Genomic DNA, 16073 nt, shown 5'->3' with positions numbered 1-16073 from the left:
AATCTATCGGAAACATCATCATTAGGGAACTCATGGTCTAGGAGACAGTATAAAGATTATCAAAACCATCTATGATTACTTAAGAATTTTGACTTTCAGGGGCACCTGGGTGACTCGGTCAGTTAAGTGTCCGACTTCAGCTCAGGTCATGATCTCGGGGTTCATGAGTTCAAGCCCTGCGTTGGGCTCTGTGCTGACAGCTCGAAGCGTGGAGCCTGCTTCAGGTTCTGTCTCTCTCTCTCTCTCTCTCTCTCTCTGTCTGCACCCACCCCTCTAAGAATAAATATTTTAGGGGCATCTGGGTGGCTCGGTCAGTTAAGCCTCCGACTTCAGCTCAGGTCATGATCTCACAGTTCATGAGTTCGAGTCCCATGTTGGGCTCTGTGCTGACAGCTCAGAGCCTGGTGCTTGCTTCAGATTCTGTCTCCCTCTCTCTCTGCCCTTCCCCAGCTCATTCTCTCTCTCTCTCTCTCTCTCTCTCTCTCTCTCTCTCTCTCTCTCAAAAAAGAAACACTAAAAAAAATAGAATAAACATTAAAAAAAATTTTAAGAATTTTGACTTTCACTGTCCCCTAATGAATACCTAAGTTTTTAAATTTTTTTGTTTTGTTTTCAAATTCTGCAAATATATGCTGGAAAAAAGGTTGACAACATTAGCAGGTAAGCAATGTACCAATTTCCTTTAAAGTTGCATAAAGAATTGGAACCACAAAGGGCGGGAGGGGAGGAGTCTCCTGCACATCTAAGTTAGAGGCCTGTGCCTTCACATTTAAATTTCAACAGGAAAACACACATGAGGGAACCATTTGCCAGTTTTTCAATAGTAAAGAATCAAGTCCACCCTTATACCTTTGTTAGCATTTTTCAAACTTGTATATTAAAAAGCACAGTGGAGAACTGAGATAAGCAAATATATCTATATTCCCTTTGTAGCTCAGGAGATATAAGAGTGAAGAAACAATTTCCTATGTACATATGATTAAAATGAACTGACTACAACTACTTACGCTTTATCTGCCAACTGCACTCATTGCAAAGGACTCTTTCTTCAGAGCAAAATCTTACAATACCAATAAGTAACACAAGTATTTATTGGAAAAGATGTGCTTGATACAATGTGAGGCACTGTACCAAATGTGAGTAAAGATATCTGAGCATTCTGAAATATCAAACTACTTAGTATGTCCTTTATTAAATTATCCTATTAATTTTTAAAAAATACAATTTATAAATATTATGAGCACTGACTATATACTAGGTAGTGTGCTTGGTACTGTGGAAATACCAAAATGAGAAGTCAGGGCCTCTGTTCTTTTTACTTATTTATTTATTTTTTAATGTTTATTTACTTTTGAGAGAGAGAGAGAGAGAGAGAGAGAGACAGAGTATGAGCAGGGGAGGGGCAGAGAGGGAGACACAGAATCCCAAGCAGTCTCCGGGCTCTGAGGTGTCAGCACAGAGCCCGATGCGGGGCTTGAACTCACGAGCTGTGATATCATGACCTGAGCCGAAGTCAGACACCCAACTGACTGAGCCACCCAGACGCTCCAAGGGCCTCTGTTCTATATAAAACTTCATTTAGAAAAAATAAGGCCTCTTAAACACACAAAAAAAGAAACAAAATATCAAGTAAAATGAGTAAAATTTTAACTGAAATAGCAGTAACTCCTTAGATGACTCACTTTTTTCCCTTTAGAAGATTATCAAATACATCCTTCTTAATAGAGTTAAATGTGACATAATTCCATTACAGGTGTAATAAGAGTTATTAATTAAAATGGACAACCATCCTATCTCTTTTCATCATTTCTAATATCTATTTCAACATCACAAACTTGTCAAACTTCAAAATAAATTTTTCATCTCCCAAGGTTCAAGACAAAAAGGAAATTAAAAACATGAAAACTGTAAAAAAAACAAAAAAAACAAAAAAAACTTGCCATGCTGTTCAAAATCAATTTATATATATTGCATTTTATAGTAGATAACATTTTCAAGAGGATATACACTAAGGTACAAGCAAGTTCTAACAACTTCTGGTACCTAAAATATTGTGTCAACTTGAGAATGGCTATAGCTGAATAACTACAGGAACTCTCCACCACTTCTCTCCTCTTCCTCTACAAACCTGTCACTTGTGTCTCCAGAGTACCACTGTTGCCTAGAAATTTCTTCTCCTAACTCATTCCCTAGTGTTGCCTCACTCTTGAGCAGATTTAAGGTGGCAGGATTGGGAAAGAGAGATACAGGGAAAACTGCTGCTACTGCTAATTCTCTCCTACACTGCTAAGCTCTCTGGAAAAACTCTCTAGGTTCAAGTCTTGCTGCTGATATTTGTTATTGGCCTTGGAAAAGTCTATACTGTGAGCTCTTCCCTTTGCTTCACAAAAGCAAAGATGTATAAAATACCTGGTTTTCTTTAATTAAGAAGACTTGGGCTGCCCAGGTGATTCAGTCAGTCAAGCATCCAACTTCAGCTCAGGTCATGATCTCCAGGTTCACGGGTTCAAGTCCTGCATCACGCTCTGTGCTGACAGCTCTGAGCTTGGAGCCTGCTTCCAATTCTGTCTCCCTCTCTCTCTCTGCCCCTCCCCTACTTGTGTTCGGTCTCTCTCGAAAATAAAAACATTTAAAAATTAAAAAGAATAGACTTAGCTAAGTTTAAAATAAGATAATCATTTCTGTAATCAAGGGTTGAGCCTTTGGGACTCCATGTCTAGAAACAGGCAGTCTGAAGTTCAAATCCTTTGACATGATAAGGATTAATAGCATCCCTTTGTATCTGGGTCCTAGAGTCAGGTTCAACTGAAAGGAAGCTGAAAAAAATTTGTGTACCTTTAAATATGTATAAAACCTCCAAAGAGGTAACAATAATATCTCTTTTTTTAAAAGAAAATATTATGAGAAAAACCACACAGATATGCATCAAAAACAGGCAAAACTGAAAGAGGTCCAATAAATATGGAAATAAAAAAATCACTTAAATTAAATATTCAGAAGACAGTATGAACTCTAGATTGGACATAGGTGTGAGAATTAGTGAACTGGAAGCTAGAACTAAGGTATTCACAGTGAAAGCAACACAGAGAGAAAATACATGAGAAATATGAAAAAGAAGTTTAAAAGCCATAGAAGACATAGTATCAAGCAACAGTTCTAGACTGAGAACATTAGAGGCTGAGAAGCAGTATGTATGTATGTATGTATGTATGTATGTTTAATATAATTTATTGTCAAATTGGCTTACACACAACACCCAGTACTTATCCCAACAAGTGCCCTCCTGGATGCCCATCACCCACTTTCCCCTCTCCCCCACCCCTCATCAACCCTCTGTTTGTTCTCTGTATTTAAGAGTCTCTTATGGTTTGCCTCCCTCTCTGTAACTATTTTTCCCCTTCCCTTCTCCCATGGTCTTCTGTTAAGTTTCTCAAGATCTACATATGAGTGAAAACATATGATATCTATCTTTCTCTGACTGACTTATTTCATTTAGCATAATACCCTCCAGTTCCATCCATGTTACTGCAAATGGAATGATTTTATTCTTTGAGAAGCAATATTTAAAGAAAAAAAATAGCTGAAAAATTTTCTGAACCATATTAATAAGAGCCTTCAGACTGAAAGCACACACAAGTGCAGAGTAGGAAAAACATGAAAAAATATTATAGATACAGCACAATAAAATTACAAAATATCGAGGACAAAGAGATAACCCTAAAATCCATGTAACACAGATTACTAACAAAGTAATGGCAATTAGATTAAAAACATATTTTATACCAGCAATTATAAATGTCAGAAAGCAATGGAATAAGTAGTATCTTCAATATTGAGTGAAAGTAAATGTTAATCTAGAATTCTGTACCTAAATTAGTGTTCAATAATAATTATGAAATAAAGACATAAAAACTGAAACAGATCACCCCTACAAAAGAATGTATTTCATTAAAAATAAAAGTAAATCCAAAGGGAAGAGGTGGTATGCAAGAAACAATGGTAAGTAAAAGAAATCATTAAATTTTAGTAGAAAATAAAAATGAGTAACTGCTAAAAAGTTGGAAAAAATGTTTTGAGTTTAAAAACAAGCAGAACTAGAACACACATTATGGAGGAAAATATTTGCAAATTATTTATTTATTAAGGGTCTTGTATCTAGAGTAAAAAAAAACTCTTAGAACTCAATTAAAAGTATTCTAATTTTATGAGAGAGAGAGAGAGAGAGAGCGCGAGAGCAAGCATGCACAAATGGGGGAGAGAGGCAGAGAGAGAAAGAATTTTAAGTAGGCTCAACTCAGTACAGAGCCCAACGTGGGGCTCAATCTTATGACCCTAGGATTATGACCTGGGCTGAAGTCAAGGGTCAGATGATCAACCAACTGAGCTACCCAGGTGCCCCCTTCAAAAATTTTTTAATAGACAAAAAGATTTGAATAGGCATTTCTCCAGAAAAGGTGCAAATGGCTAACAGGGACATGAGAAGATGTTTGAAATCATTAGTTATTAGCAAAATGTAAATCAAAACCACAATGAGATATCATTCCCACCATGATGGCTATAATTAAAAAGACAAAACCAAGAGTTGACAAGGATATGAAGACACCGGAACACTTAAAAACTGCTGGTGGGAATGTAAAATGGTGCAGCCACTTTGGAAAATAGTTTGGCAATTCCTCACAAAGTTAAAAATAGAGTTACCATATGATCCAGTAACTCCACACTTTAGGTATATACCCAAGAGAAATGAAAATATATATGGATGCAAAGACCTGTCCATTAGAGGTCAAAGTAGTGTTATTTCTAGCCAAAAGGTGGAAACAAACTAAATGTCCACCAACTGATGAATAGATAAACAAAATGTACTATATCCATACAATGAAATATTATTTGACAAAGAAAGGAATGAATTACTGATATGTGCTATGACATCAATGAACCTTGAAAATATTATGCCAGGTGAAAGAAAGTAGTCACAAAATACCAAATACTGTATGATGCTGTTTATATGAAATGTCCACAGCAGGCAAATCGATAGAGACAGAAAGGAGATTAGTGACTGATTAGGGCTGGGGGCTACACGTTTGGAGGAATGGAAAGTGAGAATTACTGGGAACATAGTCTCTTTTAGGGGTATAAAAATGTCCTAACATTGGAGTATGGTGTTGGCTGCACAATTCTATGAATATACTAAAAAAATTGAAACTTTAAATGGGTAAATTGTATGGTATGTGAGTTAAATCTCAATAAAGCTGGTAAAAGGGAAAAAAGTAGAGCTAAACTATTATGTAATAGTAATGTGAAAAGTGAGAGTGGAAATACTTGAGTTAAAATGTAAATCCCTATATTATTTGTAGGCAGATAGAGATACTCAATATATAGGTATAGCTAGAAAATAATAAAATACAATCCATAGCGTCTACCTCATCAAAGAGAAAAATATGAAAAGAAACTTAACAAATTAAATGCAAAGTCAATCAAAATCCTAGAATGATTCTCCACAGAAGTAGGTAAACTGATTAAAAATAGCATATGGAAGGGTAAAGATCAATGCAATTCTGAAAGAAAAAAAGGATTGGGGGTTCTGTTCAGCCAGATATCAAGACTTTATAAAAAATACTATAAATAAGACAGTGCATAACACCCCAGTTACATTAATGAATAGATGATCTAAACAGAAAATCAACAATTACATATCAGGCCACAAAATAAGTCTCAACAAATTCAAAAAGATCAAAGTCATACCATCTTTTCTGACCACATGCTATGAAACTAGAAATCAACCACAAGAAAAAGCCTGGAAAGCTCACAAATACATGGAGGTTAAATAAATGCTACCAGACAATGAACGGGTCAACCAAGAAATCAAAGACAAAATAAAAAAAAAATACACAGAGACAAATGAAAATGAAAACACATCAGTCCAAAATCTTTAGGATACAGCAAAAGTTGTTCTAAGAGGGAAGTTTATAGCAATACAGGCCTACCTAAAAAAGAAAAAACCCAAATAAACAGCCTAACCTTCTACCTAAAGCATCCGGAAAAAGAAAAACAAATGAAACCCAAAACTAGTAGAAGGAAATAATAAAGATTACAGCGGAAATAAATAAAATAGAAACTAAAAAATAGAACAGATAATAAAACCAGGAGTTGGTTCTTTGAAAATATCAACAAAATTGATAAACCTTTAGCCAGACTCATTAAAGGGAGAGGGAGGGAGGGAACACACTCAAATAAAATCAGAAAGAAAAAGGAAAGGAGAGAAATAACAACTGACACCACAAACTACAAAAGATTGTAACAGAATATTATGAAAAATTATATGCCAACAAATTGGGATAACCTAGAAGAAATAGATAAATTCATAGAAACATACAACCTCCCAAAACTGAATCTGGAAGAAATACGAAATTTGAACAGACTGATTACCAGTGATGAAACTGAATCAGTAATCAAAAAACTCTTAACAAACAAGTCCAGGACCAGATGGCTTCATAGATAAATTCTACTGAACAAAATGACCTAAAGAAGATAAAGGGGCACCTGGGTGAATCAGTCAGTTAAGCATACACCTTTTGGTTTTGGCTCAGGTCATAATCTCATGGTTTGTGAAATCGAGCCCCATGTCCAGTTCCACGCTGACAACACAGCCTGCCAGGGATCCTCTGTCTTTTCTCTCTGTCCCTCCCCTTCACACATCCTCTTGCCCTCCTTCTCTCTCTCTCTCTCAAAATAAATAAATAAATAAATAAACATTAAAGAAGACATGATATCCATTCTTCTCAAACTATTCCAACAAATAGAAGAGGATGGAAAACTTCCTGATTCATTCTATGAAGCCAGCATTACCCTGATACCAAAACCAGATAAAGAAACTACAAAAAAAAAAAAAAAAAAAGAAAGAAAGAAAGAAAAAAAGAAAACTACAGGCCATATCTCTGATGAACACAGATGCAAAAATCCTCAACAAAATATTAGCAAACTGAACCTAATGATACATTAAAAAAAATCATTCATCATGATCAGTGGGATTTATCCCTGAGATGCAAGCGTGGCTCAATATTTGTAAGTCAATCAATGTGATACATCACATCAATAAAAGAGATAAAAACCATATGATCATTTCAATAGATGCAGAAAAAGCATTTGACACAGTACGACATCCATTCATGATAAAAGCCCTCAACAAAGTAGGATCAGAAGGAACATACCTCAACATAATAAAGGCCATATATAAATCTACAGATTTAATGCACTCCCATCAAAATACCAACATTTTTCACAGAACTAGAACAAGCAATCCTAAAATGTGTATGGAACCCCAGAAGACCCCAAATAGCCAAAACAATCTGGAAAAGAAAAACAAAGCTGGAGGTATAACAATCCCAGACTTCAAGTTGCACTACAAAGCTGCAGTAATCAAAATGCTATCTATCATACTGGCACAAAAATAGGCCCATTGTTCAATGGAACAGAAGCCCAGAAATAAACCCACATTTATATGGTCAATCTTTGACAAAGGAGGAAAGAATATGCAATAAGGAAAAGATAGCCTCTTCAACAAATGGTGCTGTAAGAACTGGATGGCTACATGCAAAAGAATGAAACTGGACCGCTGGCTTACACCATACAAAAAGATAAAGTCAAAATGGATTAAGGACCTAAATGTGACCCCTGAAACTATAAAAATCCTAGAGGAGAGCACAGGCAGTATTTCTCTGACTTAGGACATAGCAACTTTTTTCTAGGTATGTCTCTGAAGGCAAGGGAAATAAAAGCAAAAATAAACTATTGGGACTACATCAAAATATAAAGCTTCTGCACAGTGAAGGAAACAATCAACAAAACTAAAAGACAACCTGCTGAATGGGAGAAGATACTTGCAAGTGACATATCCATAAAAGGTTAGTATCCAAAATAAAGAACTTATACGTCTCAACACCCATAAAACAAATGATCCAATTAAAAAATGGGCAGAAGACATGAGTAGACATTTCTCCAAAGAAGAATTACAGATGCTCAACATAATTCATCATCAAAGAACTGCAAATCAAAACTACAATGAGACATTACCCCACACCTATCAGAATGGCTAAAATAAAAAACACAAGAGGGATACCTGGGTGGCTCAGTCAGGTAAGCATCCGACTTCGGCTCCGGCCATGATCTCGCAGTTCATGAGTTTGAGCCCCGTGTCAGGCTCTGTGCTGACAGCTGAGAGCCTGGAGCCTGCTTTAGATTCTGTGTCTCCCCCTCTCTCTGCCCCTCCCATGCTCATGCTCTGTCTCTTAATAATAAATAAACGTTAAAAAAATTTTTTTTAAAAAACAACACAAGAAACAAAAGGTGTTAGGGTGTGGAAAAGTAGGAACCTTTGTGTCCTGCTGGTGGGAGAGCAAACTGGTGTAGCCACTGTGGATAACAAGCGGTTCAAAAAGTTAAAAATGGAACTACCCTATGATTCAGTAATCACACTACTGGGTACTTACTCCAAAAATACAAAAACACTGGGGCGCCTGGGTGGCGCAGTCGGTTAAGCGTCCGACTTCAGCCAGGTCACGATCTCGCGGTCCGTGAGTTCGAGCCCCGCGTCAGGCTCTGGGCTGATGGCTCGGAGCCTGGAGCCTGTCCGATTCTGTGTCTCCCTCTCTCTCTGCCCCTCCCCCGTTCATGCTCTGTCTCTCTCTGTCCCAAAAATAAATAAAAAACGTTGAAAAAAAAATTTAAAAAAAAAAAAAAAAAAAAATACAAAAACACTAATTCAAAGGGATACATACACCCTCATGTTTAGAGCAGCATTATTTACAATAGCCAAATTATGGAAGCAACTCATTTTATCAATAGATAAATGGATAGGAAAATGTATATATGGAATGTTACTCAGACATAAAAAGGAATGAAATCTTGCCATTCACAAGTATAATGCAAATATAGTATTAGCGCATATAATGCTAAGCAAAATAAACCAGTCACAGAAAGACAAATACCATATGATTTCACTTATGTGTGGAATTTAAGAAACAAAACAAATAAGCAAAGGGAAAAAGAGGAGAGAAAAATTAACCAAGAAACAGACTCTTATCTATAGACAACAAACTGATGGTTACCAGAGTGGGGATGGGTGAAATAAGTAAAGGGGATTAAGAGTACACTTATAATGATGAGCACTGAGTAATGTATAGAATCACTGACTCACTAGATTGTACACCTGAAACTAATATAACACTGCATGTTAACTACACTGGAATTAAATGAAAAACAATAAAAAAGTGCATTATTGGAGCACCAGATCAACAGATGAATTAACCTGAAGACAGAACTTAGGAAGAGAACAAGATGCATGAAAGAGAATGCTGGTATATGACAGAGAAGTCAAACAACACTGATTAGTGGGGGAAAAGATGGCTCATTCAATAAAAAGTACTGGGACAAATAACTCCATATGGGAGAAAATAAATTCTCTATTTCATACACAAAAATCAATTCCTAAATGTTGAAAAACTAAATTTTAAGACAATTTGAAGAAAACACTAGAAAAACAGCTTTATGATCCTGGTGTATGAAAGGAATATCTAAACAAGTAATAAACTTGTTTATTATAAATAAAATCATCAGTCCTAATACATTTACCTACAAATAGCTTTAAAATTTCTGTGTCAAAAAAAGACACCATTGACAAAGTTAAATACATACAAGGGAGGATGAACTGGAAGAAAATATTTACAACAAACACAACAAAGAATTAGAATACAGACTATTGAAAGAACTAATAAGGAAAAGACAAACTATCCAATAGAAAAACAAGCAATATATTCATATGAATGAAATACAGGACACTTGAATTTCACTAGCAATCAGGGGAATGCAAATTAGAACAAAATAAAATACAATTCACACCCATCAAATTGGTAAATTTTTTCAGGTCTGACAGTACAAAGTGTTGATGAAGATATAGGGAAAGAGGAACTCACATGTCTTGGAAAATAATTTGGCAATACATGCTAATAGTTATAATGTATACACCCCATTACCCAACAATTCCACTTCTAAGTATTCCAATTAAAAAAAACCCCACAAAAACATAAATATTATCACTGCAACGTTTTTGTAATAGGAAAAAATGACAACAATCCAAATATCCATTTCAGAAGAAGAGCCTCCTAAAAGACTGGGTAGGGCCAAGGTTGCTTTATTTTGTAGTATGAGAGCCTAGCAACATGCTATCACAGATTAGGTGTTCAGAAAATGTTCAAGTGAATAAATAACTAAATGAGAAAGAAATGGTGTTACTGAAAAGTAGATAAAGAGTTGAGAAAATTTTTGCTGTTATGGAGAACTAAAAATAGACAAAAATCCTTGCCTTCATGAGATAAATGAGACAAATAAATAAATTACAGAGTATGTTAAATAGTGTTAAGTGCTTAGAGAAATAAAAAAAGGGCTGGGGAATAGGGAAGTATTGGGAAGGTTTACAGTTTTATAGTCAATGTCCAGAAAAAGCCTCACTGATAAGTAACAATTGAATAAAGACTTGAAGGGAATAAGGGAGCCAGCGGATGGCAGTGTGGGGGATTGACATTCCTAGAAGAGGTAATAGCCAGGACAATGATCTTGAGATTGAAGTATGTCTGACCCTTCAGATAAATTGCAAGGCAGCCAGTGTGGATAAAGCAAAGTGAGGGAAAAGTGACATGGGATTTGAGAAGCAGTTTGGGGGGGCGGGGGGGGGGGGGTCAAAGAAGGGGGAGGTTGCACAGAGGGATACAGATCAAGCAGGGACTTTGTTTCTTAGTCTGAGCAAGAAAGCAAGTCCTTATAAGGTTTTAAACACTGAATTACATGATCTAATGTGTGTTTTAATAAAATCATTCCGGCTGCTAGGTTGAAAACAGACTGCAGGGATTGAAGGGATATTTAATGATAATAATGGCAATCATAAGGTTCTTTTGGAGGATCTAAGCAAGGTCCCTACTTCAGTGCTGCTGGGATATTTCTTATTCCTCTAATGCCTGACCTCCCTAATCAAATGAAAAACTGGGTGTCTAAGAATATATGTCTAAACACAGAGATAAAAGAAGCAAATATTCAAAGATCTAGGTTCTTAAACACTAATTCCTGAGATTAAAACTTACTTAGCCATACCAAAATGATACTACCATAGGCCTGTGCCTCCTTTTCTACTCTTGAGAGAAAGGCAAAGAACACAGCTACTTCTAAACTGATGCTGAAATAAATTTGATAATCATTTATTCAACCAACATTTGGTTGGTGAGTATCTATTATGAATGGGCCAGCTGCTGTCTTGAGTACAAGGGATATAAAGATGAATAAGATATGCCCCTACCCTAAGATATTTACAGTCTAGTGAGTGAGTTATCCAGGCTTATATCATTATACAGAAACACAAACACACTTTTCATGTTATACAGCAACACTAACAGAAACACTATAACATAAGTCACAAATGCAAGCTACATATACAATTTTTAAATTTCTAGTAACCACATTAGAAAAATAAATAAAAAGAAACAGGTAAAATTAATTGAAATAATATATTTTACTTCACCCAATATATCAAAAATACCATTATTTCAACATGTAACCAACATAAAAAATTGGGACATTTTACTTTTTTTTATTTTTTTATTTTTTACTGTTTTCAAAATCCTGTATTTATACTTAAGAATATCTCAATTCTAGCTACATTTCAAATGTACTGGACAGCACAATTATAGATCTATTTTCTAGAAAATTGGAAATAATTTGACAGCCACAAGTACACGACAAAGTAAAATAGAGGGAGACTTCAACATGTTTACAGGTTAAAGGAAAAGAGTTAAGACTAAACATATAGTATAGATAATTGATAGGGCATGTGGAGAGCAAGATCAAAGACAGGATCTAGAGCACAAGTAGACCAGTTAGTTTGGAAAGGAGGACAGTCACACCTTTCTTTGTGACAGGTGGAAAGGGAAGAATTAAATACAAGTATAAACAAGTTTGGTAAGTGTGAGAGAACAGAAAGTTGAAAGAGTTTAGTTTAGCTTCCCATTTTTCTCAGCAAATCAGAAGACCATCTCACCAGGCCTTTTACTACAGCCAAAATCTGAAGGCAAAACAATTTAAGAAATAGTATCCTGGCATGACAAGATTAAGTTGGATTTTTGTAAAATTACAGTAGTTTTCTAGTTTTCTTCTGGAGTGGTCAATCTTGAATTTTGTCATTTTATCTCTAAACACATAAGCAATAACTCTGGACTCATTCTTTCCTTACTTATTCATTACTCAGCATACATGTACCCAATGTCTACTTCATGTCAAGTACAGTGAGTCACTGAACATACAAAGATGAATTAGACTTACATTTGCATCCCCAATATTTAGCATATTATAATGTCTGCACACAATAAGTGCTTTAAAAACATAGCATTATATTGTTCTGTAAAGAAATATTACATGTCAACTAAAATATGTATTAGCAAAGACTTTAACTTAAAAGTCTAAGGAAGTGCTGTTCAATAGAATTTTCTGTGATAATGAAAATGTTCTACTCCGAAATGTCCAATGTGGTAGCTAATAAGCACATGAGTTTTTAATTTAATTAATTGGATTTTAATTTTAATAGCGTATGTGGTTAATGGCTACCATCCAAATCCAAATATTAGAATACAGTGAGTAGCTAATGGCATTTTCACTATTGTAATCAAGGTGCTGTCATCTCTAAAGGGTTAATACACATAATATGCTGTTAGAAATGAGTATACTATAATACTAATTGTATCAGAAAAATAGCATAAGAAATTCTACTTAGAATTCTCTTTGTATAAAATAACTTCGGCACTGAGCCAGAAAAGAACAAAAGAAAAAGAAAAAAGATATGCCAATTTTTTCTTTTCACTCTACTTCCTCAAGGGGAAAACATCAACTTGAGTTTTCTCATTGTGTCAAGTAGTGAAAATACTGTGTGGAGACAAAGAGTCAAAGATTTCTTAAATTAGGAATTATTAGAGCATATTTTTGTAATGAAATAACAAGAAACTTTTTTGGCAAGACAACATAAGTTGTTAAAATCAGAATTTATATAATGAATTGTTTATAACTCAAAAAAACCCATTCTTGTGATTTGCTTATTAATGTCCCCAAGTTTGTCCCACTTACCTGAATTTTTAAAGTGAACCTACTGCTAAAAGACATTCAATCCACAGAGTGAATGGAAGTATAATCTAAACTAGACTTTGAGTTGAATAATTTCTGGCATAATAACTAAAATAGCTGTTTAGGCCTGGGATAGTAAAATGAACTTTCATGACTCTGTGTATCCACTATCCATTATGTATAATTTAAGTGACTGTACACACTTAATCAGAGATACAAACTCCCACACTGGAACAGATCTGATTGCATACTTAGATCTGATAACTTAAGAGTAAAACCAGTGAGGTGTGCAACTAGATGTCAGAGATAGCATTTTTTATGCACAGCAACTTGTTCAACTTGTTAACTACCGGGTAAGGCAGTTGTCTTGTAGATTAACTACACAACTTCCTGCCCTTCCTTTTAGTTGTGTTCCTTTGAAGCCATTTTAAAAAACATTACCAGATTGCCTGTCTTGAAGATGAGAGTGGTTATACAACCAAGATTTTATTCAGGTTAACAGAAATACCTAACACTTAGGTGCAGTGTCTTAATCTATTAGAAAAGCTTTAAGAAAACCACTTTATAATGATCTTCCTACCACACAAAAACAGCATCAGCTAAATAAATCTTCTAAATATAAAGACTGGCAAATCAAAAGCATGAGATCAGATCTGTAATCATTAACTTCCAGAGTCAAGTTGTGCTATGGCTTATTGCAATAAAGCCATGGTATTACAACAATACCGTGTTATAATGACATCATTAGCTTAGTTTCCTAACAAGGCATATATATGAATCTACAATTAGCTAAAAATAGGAAGCCAACACTTAAGTGGCTGGCAGTTCCAGTTAATTTGTAAGATATTTTTCTAGTAATATATTTCACGATGCCTTTTGCAAAATGAATTAAGAGAAGGCTGGCTCTGAAAACAGATTTAATATTAAAATGCTGTTCTAGAGCAGGGAAAAAAAAGTATCAATGCTTTAGTCCCACAAAATCTTTATAGTGCCACAAAAATCGTTTTTGCTGCACTGCCTTTTGAAGTAGTAAATGAAAATACTGAGTTGTAGCAGCATTAATTAATGCGATTTAGAAATTAGGCAGCAGCCAGCAAAAGACCTCATCATAGAGATAAGATTAGACTTCTTCAGCCAGGACCAATTTCTGTCCTCATTGTCACTGTTGCCTTAGTGCTGTATTTTCTGGGCTGTAGTTGCCAAGAGGCAGGAAAGATTTTTCTCTCTGAATTAATTCTGAGAAAGGTGGCGCTTTTTATATGCTTTAAATCACCCTTTTCTAAGATTTTTTTTTTTCCTCCAGATGTTGCAGTAAAACTGCAAAGTTAACCATTGGTTCCAAACCTGTCTCGTTTAAACTGCCTTGAGAGAATAGAAAAAAGTAAGGTTCACATTCCTAAAGTTTGACTTGAGGTGGGGTGAGGACAGGGTAAGAAGGAAAACATAGTTCTTCTTAACTTTCGTCCAAATCTTTTCCGAAAGTAGACGGGGTGTTGGAATATTTTCTTTCCCTCACCCAGGCCTTGAGTAAAATTTCTTTCGAGGCGAGTGGTTACATGAGATACGGTACCCTCCTCGATAACCAACTCCAACACTGAATCGTGACACCCCAACTGCAAACAGTGACAAGACGGGGCTGAAGATTAAGTCCTTCCCCTCCCCTTCGCTCAAATGTGTCCCAAATCGTTAAGGGCAGGAAACACAAGCCTCTTGGCTCTCCCCAACACTCAGTCTCTTTCCGTACCCTCGCCCTGTTTCCTCAGGGGGGACGCAGAACCCTCTCCGGACCCCGGCTCGCGGCCGTGGCGCCAGGAGCGGCGAGAAGGGAGAAAATCAGAAGCGCGGGGAGGAAGCAGCCGCCTCCGGCCGGCCGCGAAGTCCGGGGCTCGGAGGCGAGACGCGTGCGGGGGCCGTGAGGGGCTTTCCGGCTCCGGCCCCGCGCGCGTCTCCGTCGCGGCCTAGCCCGGCGCCCGAGCCCCGGCCTCGCGGCTCCGCGCCGCCAGCCCTACCCCACCATCAGGGCCCAAGAGGCCGCGCGGCGGCGGACGTCCGGGAGGGGAAGAGGCTCTTACCAGCTGCTGCCGAACCCAGCGCCACATGCCCCCGCCGTCGCCGTCCCGGTCCCGCGGCACGCGGGGGCCGAGGGGCTGCAGGTGGAAGCTGACGAGCCAGAGGGGGAAGCGGGAGTGCCCCCCTGGCTGAAGTTCCGCTCGCCGCCGCCGCCACCTCACTCCCCGCGCCGGGTCCCCATCTCGCCGCGCCGGCCCTGAGGTCCTACAGGCGCGGCCCCGGCGCCGCCCCCGCCCGGCGCAGCTGAGCCGGCCGCCACGCCGCAGCCACCTTCATTATTGACCGCTGTCACCCGGAGCACCACCACCACCCCACCCTCCCTGCCCGGCCCCCCAGCCGCACCCGGGCCCGCCCCCGGCTCCCAGGCCCGCCCCCGGACGTGACGAAAGGGGCTGTGCGGACCCTGGGGCCCGGCGCGCCCGGCGGCGTTCGGGAACCAGAGTCAGCCGGTGGGCGGGGCCAGCCGCGAGTGTGGCCAGGTGCAGCTTCTGCCCTCTTGTCTCCCTGGCCCCCATCCCAGGGGTAGGATTAAATCGCGCCTGTCTCTCCCCAGAGTCTGCAGCTTCTTGCCGACTCCTCTTTCTACCTCCTGTGGCTGTCTGCCTTCTCTGGTACCCCCGTCCCCCAAAACGCATACACACAATCTCGGGTGTAACGACTGAAGGTTAATTCCCAGAGGTCTAAAGTTTAGGTTTAATTAAATTGTCAAAGTCTTTGTCTTAATGCATAACGCAGCTCCCTTCTTAAATGACTGAGCTGGGGCTAGGAGAATCTTGATCACTGCCTTTAAGTAATGTTGAGAAGAGTTGCAACTCCCCTGTGCCTGGTCCACTCTAGACCACTGTTTCCGG

At 37.9% G+C, this 16073-nt stretch overlaps 1 protein-coding gene across 6 annotated transcripts in view; it reads right to left on the bottom strand.

The window, feature by feature from the left end:
* ATP11B (ATPase phospholipid transporting 11B (putative)) overlaps positions 1–15538 on the bottom strand; it is a 127226-nt gene extending 111688 nt beyond the window's left edge. For 5 of the 6 annotated variants that reach the window (XM_058730608.1, XM_058730611.1, XM_058730609.1 and 2 more), the window contains exon 1: positions 15225–15538. In XM_058730608.1, the coding sequence (XP_058586591.1) occupies positions 15225–15251 (27 nt within the window). In that variant the 5' untranslated portion in view covers positions 15252–15538. The remainder of the gene's footprint in view (positions 1–15224) is intronic. The other variant, XM_058730606.1, reaches the window with a different exon arrangement.
* Between the last annotated feature and the right edge of the window lie 535 nt (positions 15539–16073).

This window comes from Neofelis nebulosa, chromosome 5 (assembly GCF_028018385.1).
Source record: "Neofelis nebulosa isolate mNeoNeb1 chromosome 5, mNeoNeb1.pri, whole genome shotgun sequence".
Taxonomy (NCBI): domain Eukaryota; kingdom Metazoa; phylum Chordata; class Mammalia; order Carnivora; family Felidae; genus Neofelis; species Neofelis nebulosa.
This window is presented reverse-complemented; position numbering and strand designations above follow the sequence as displayed.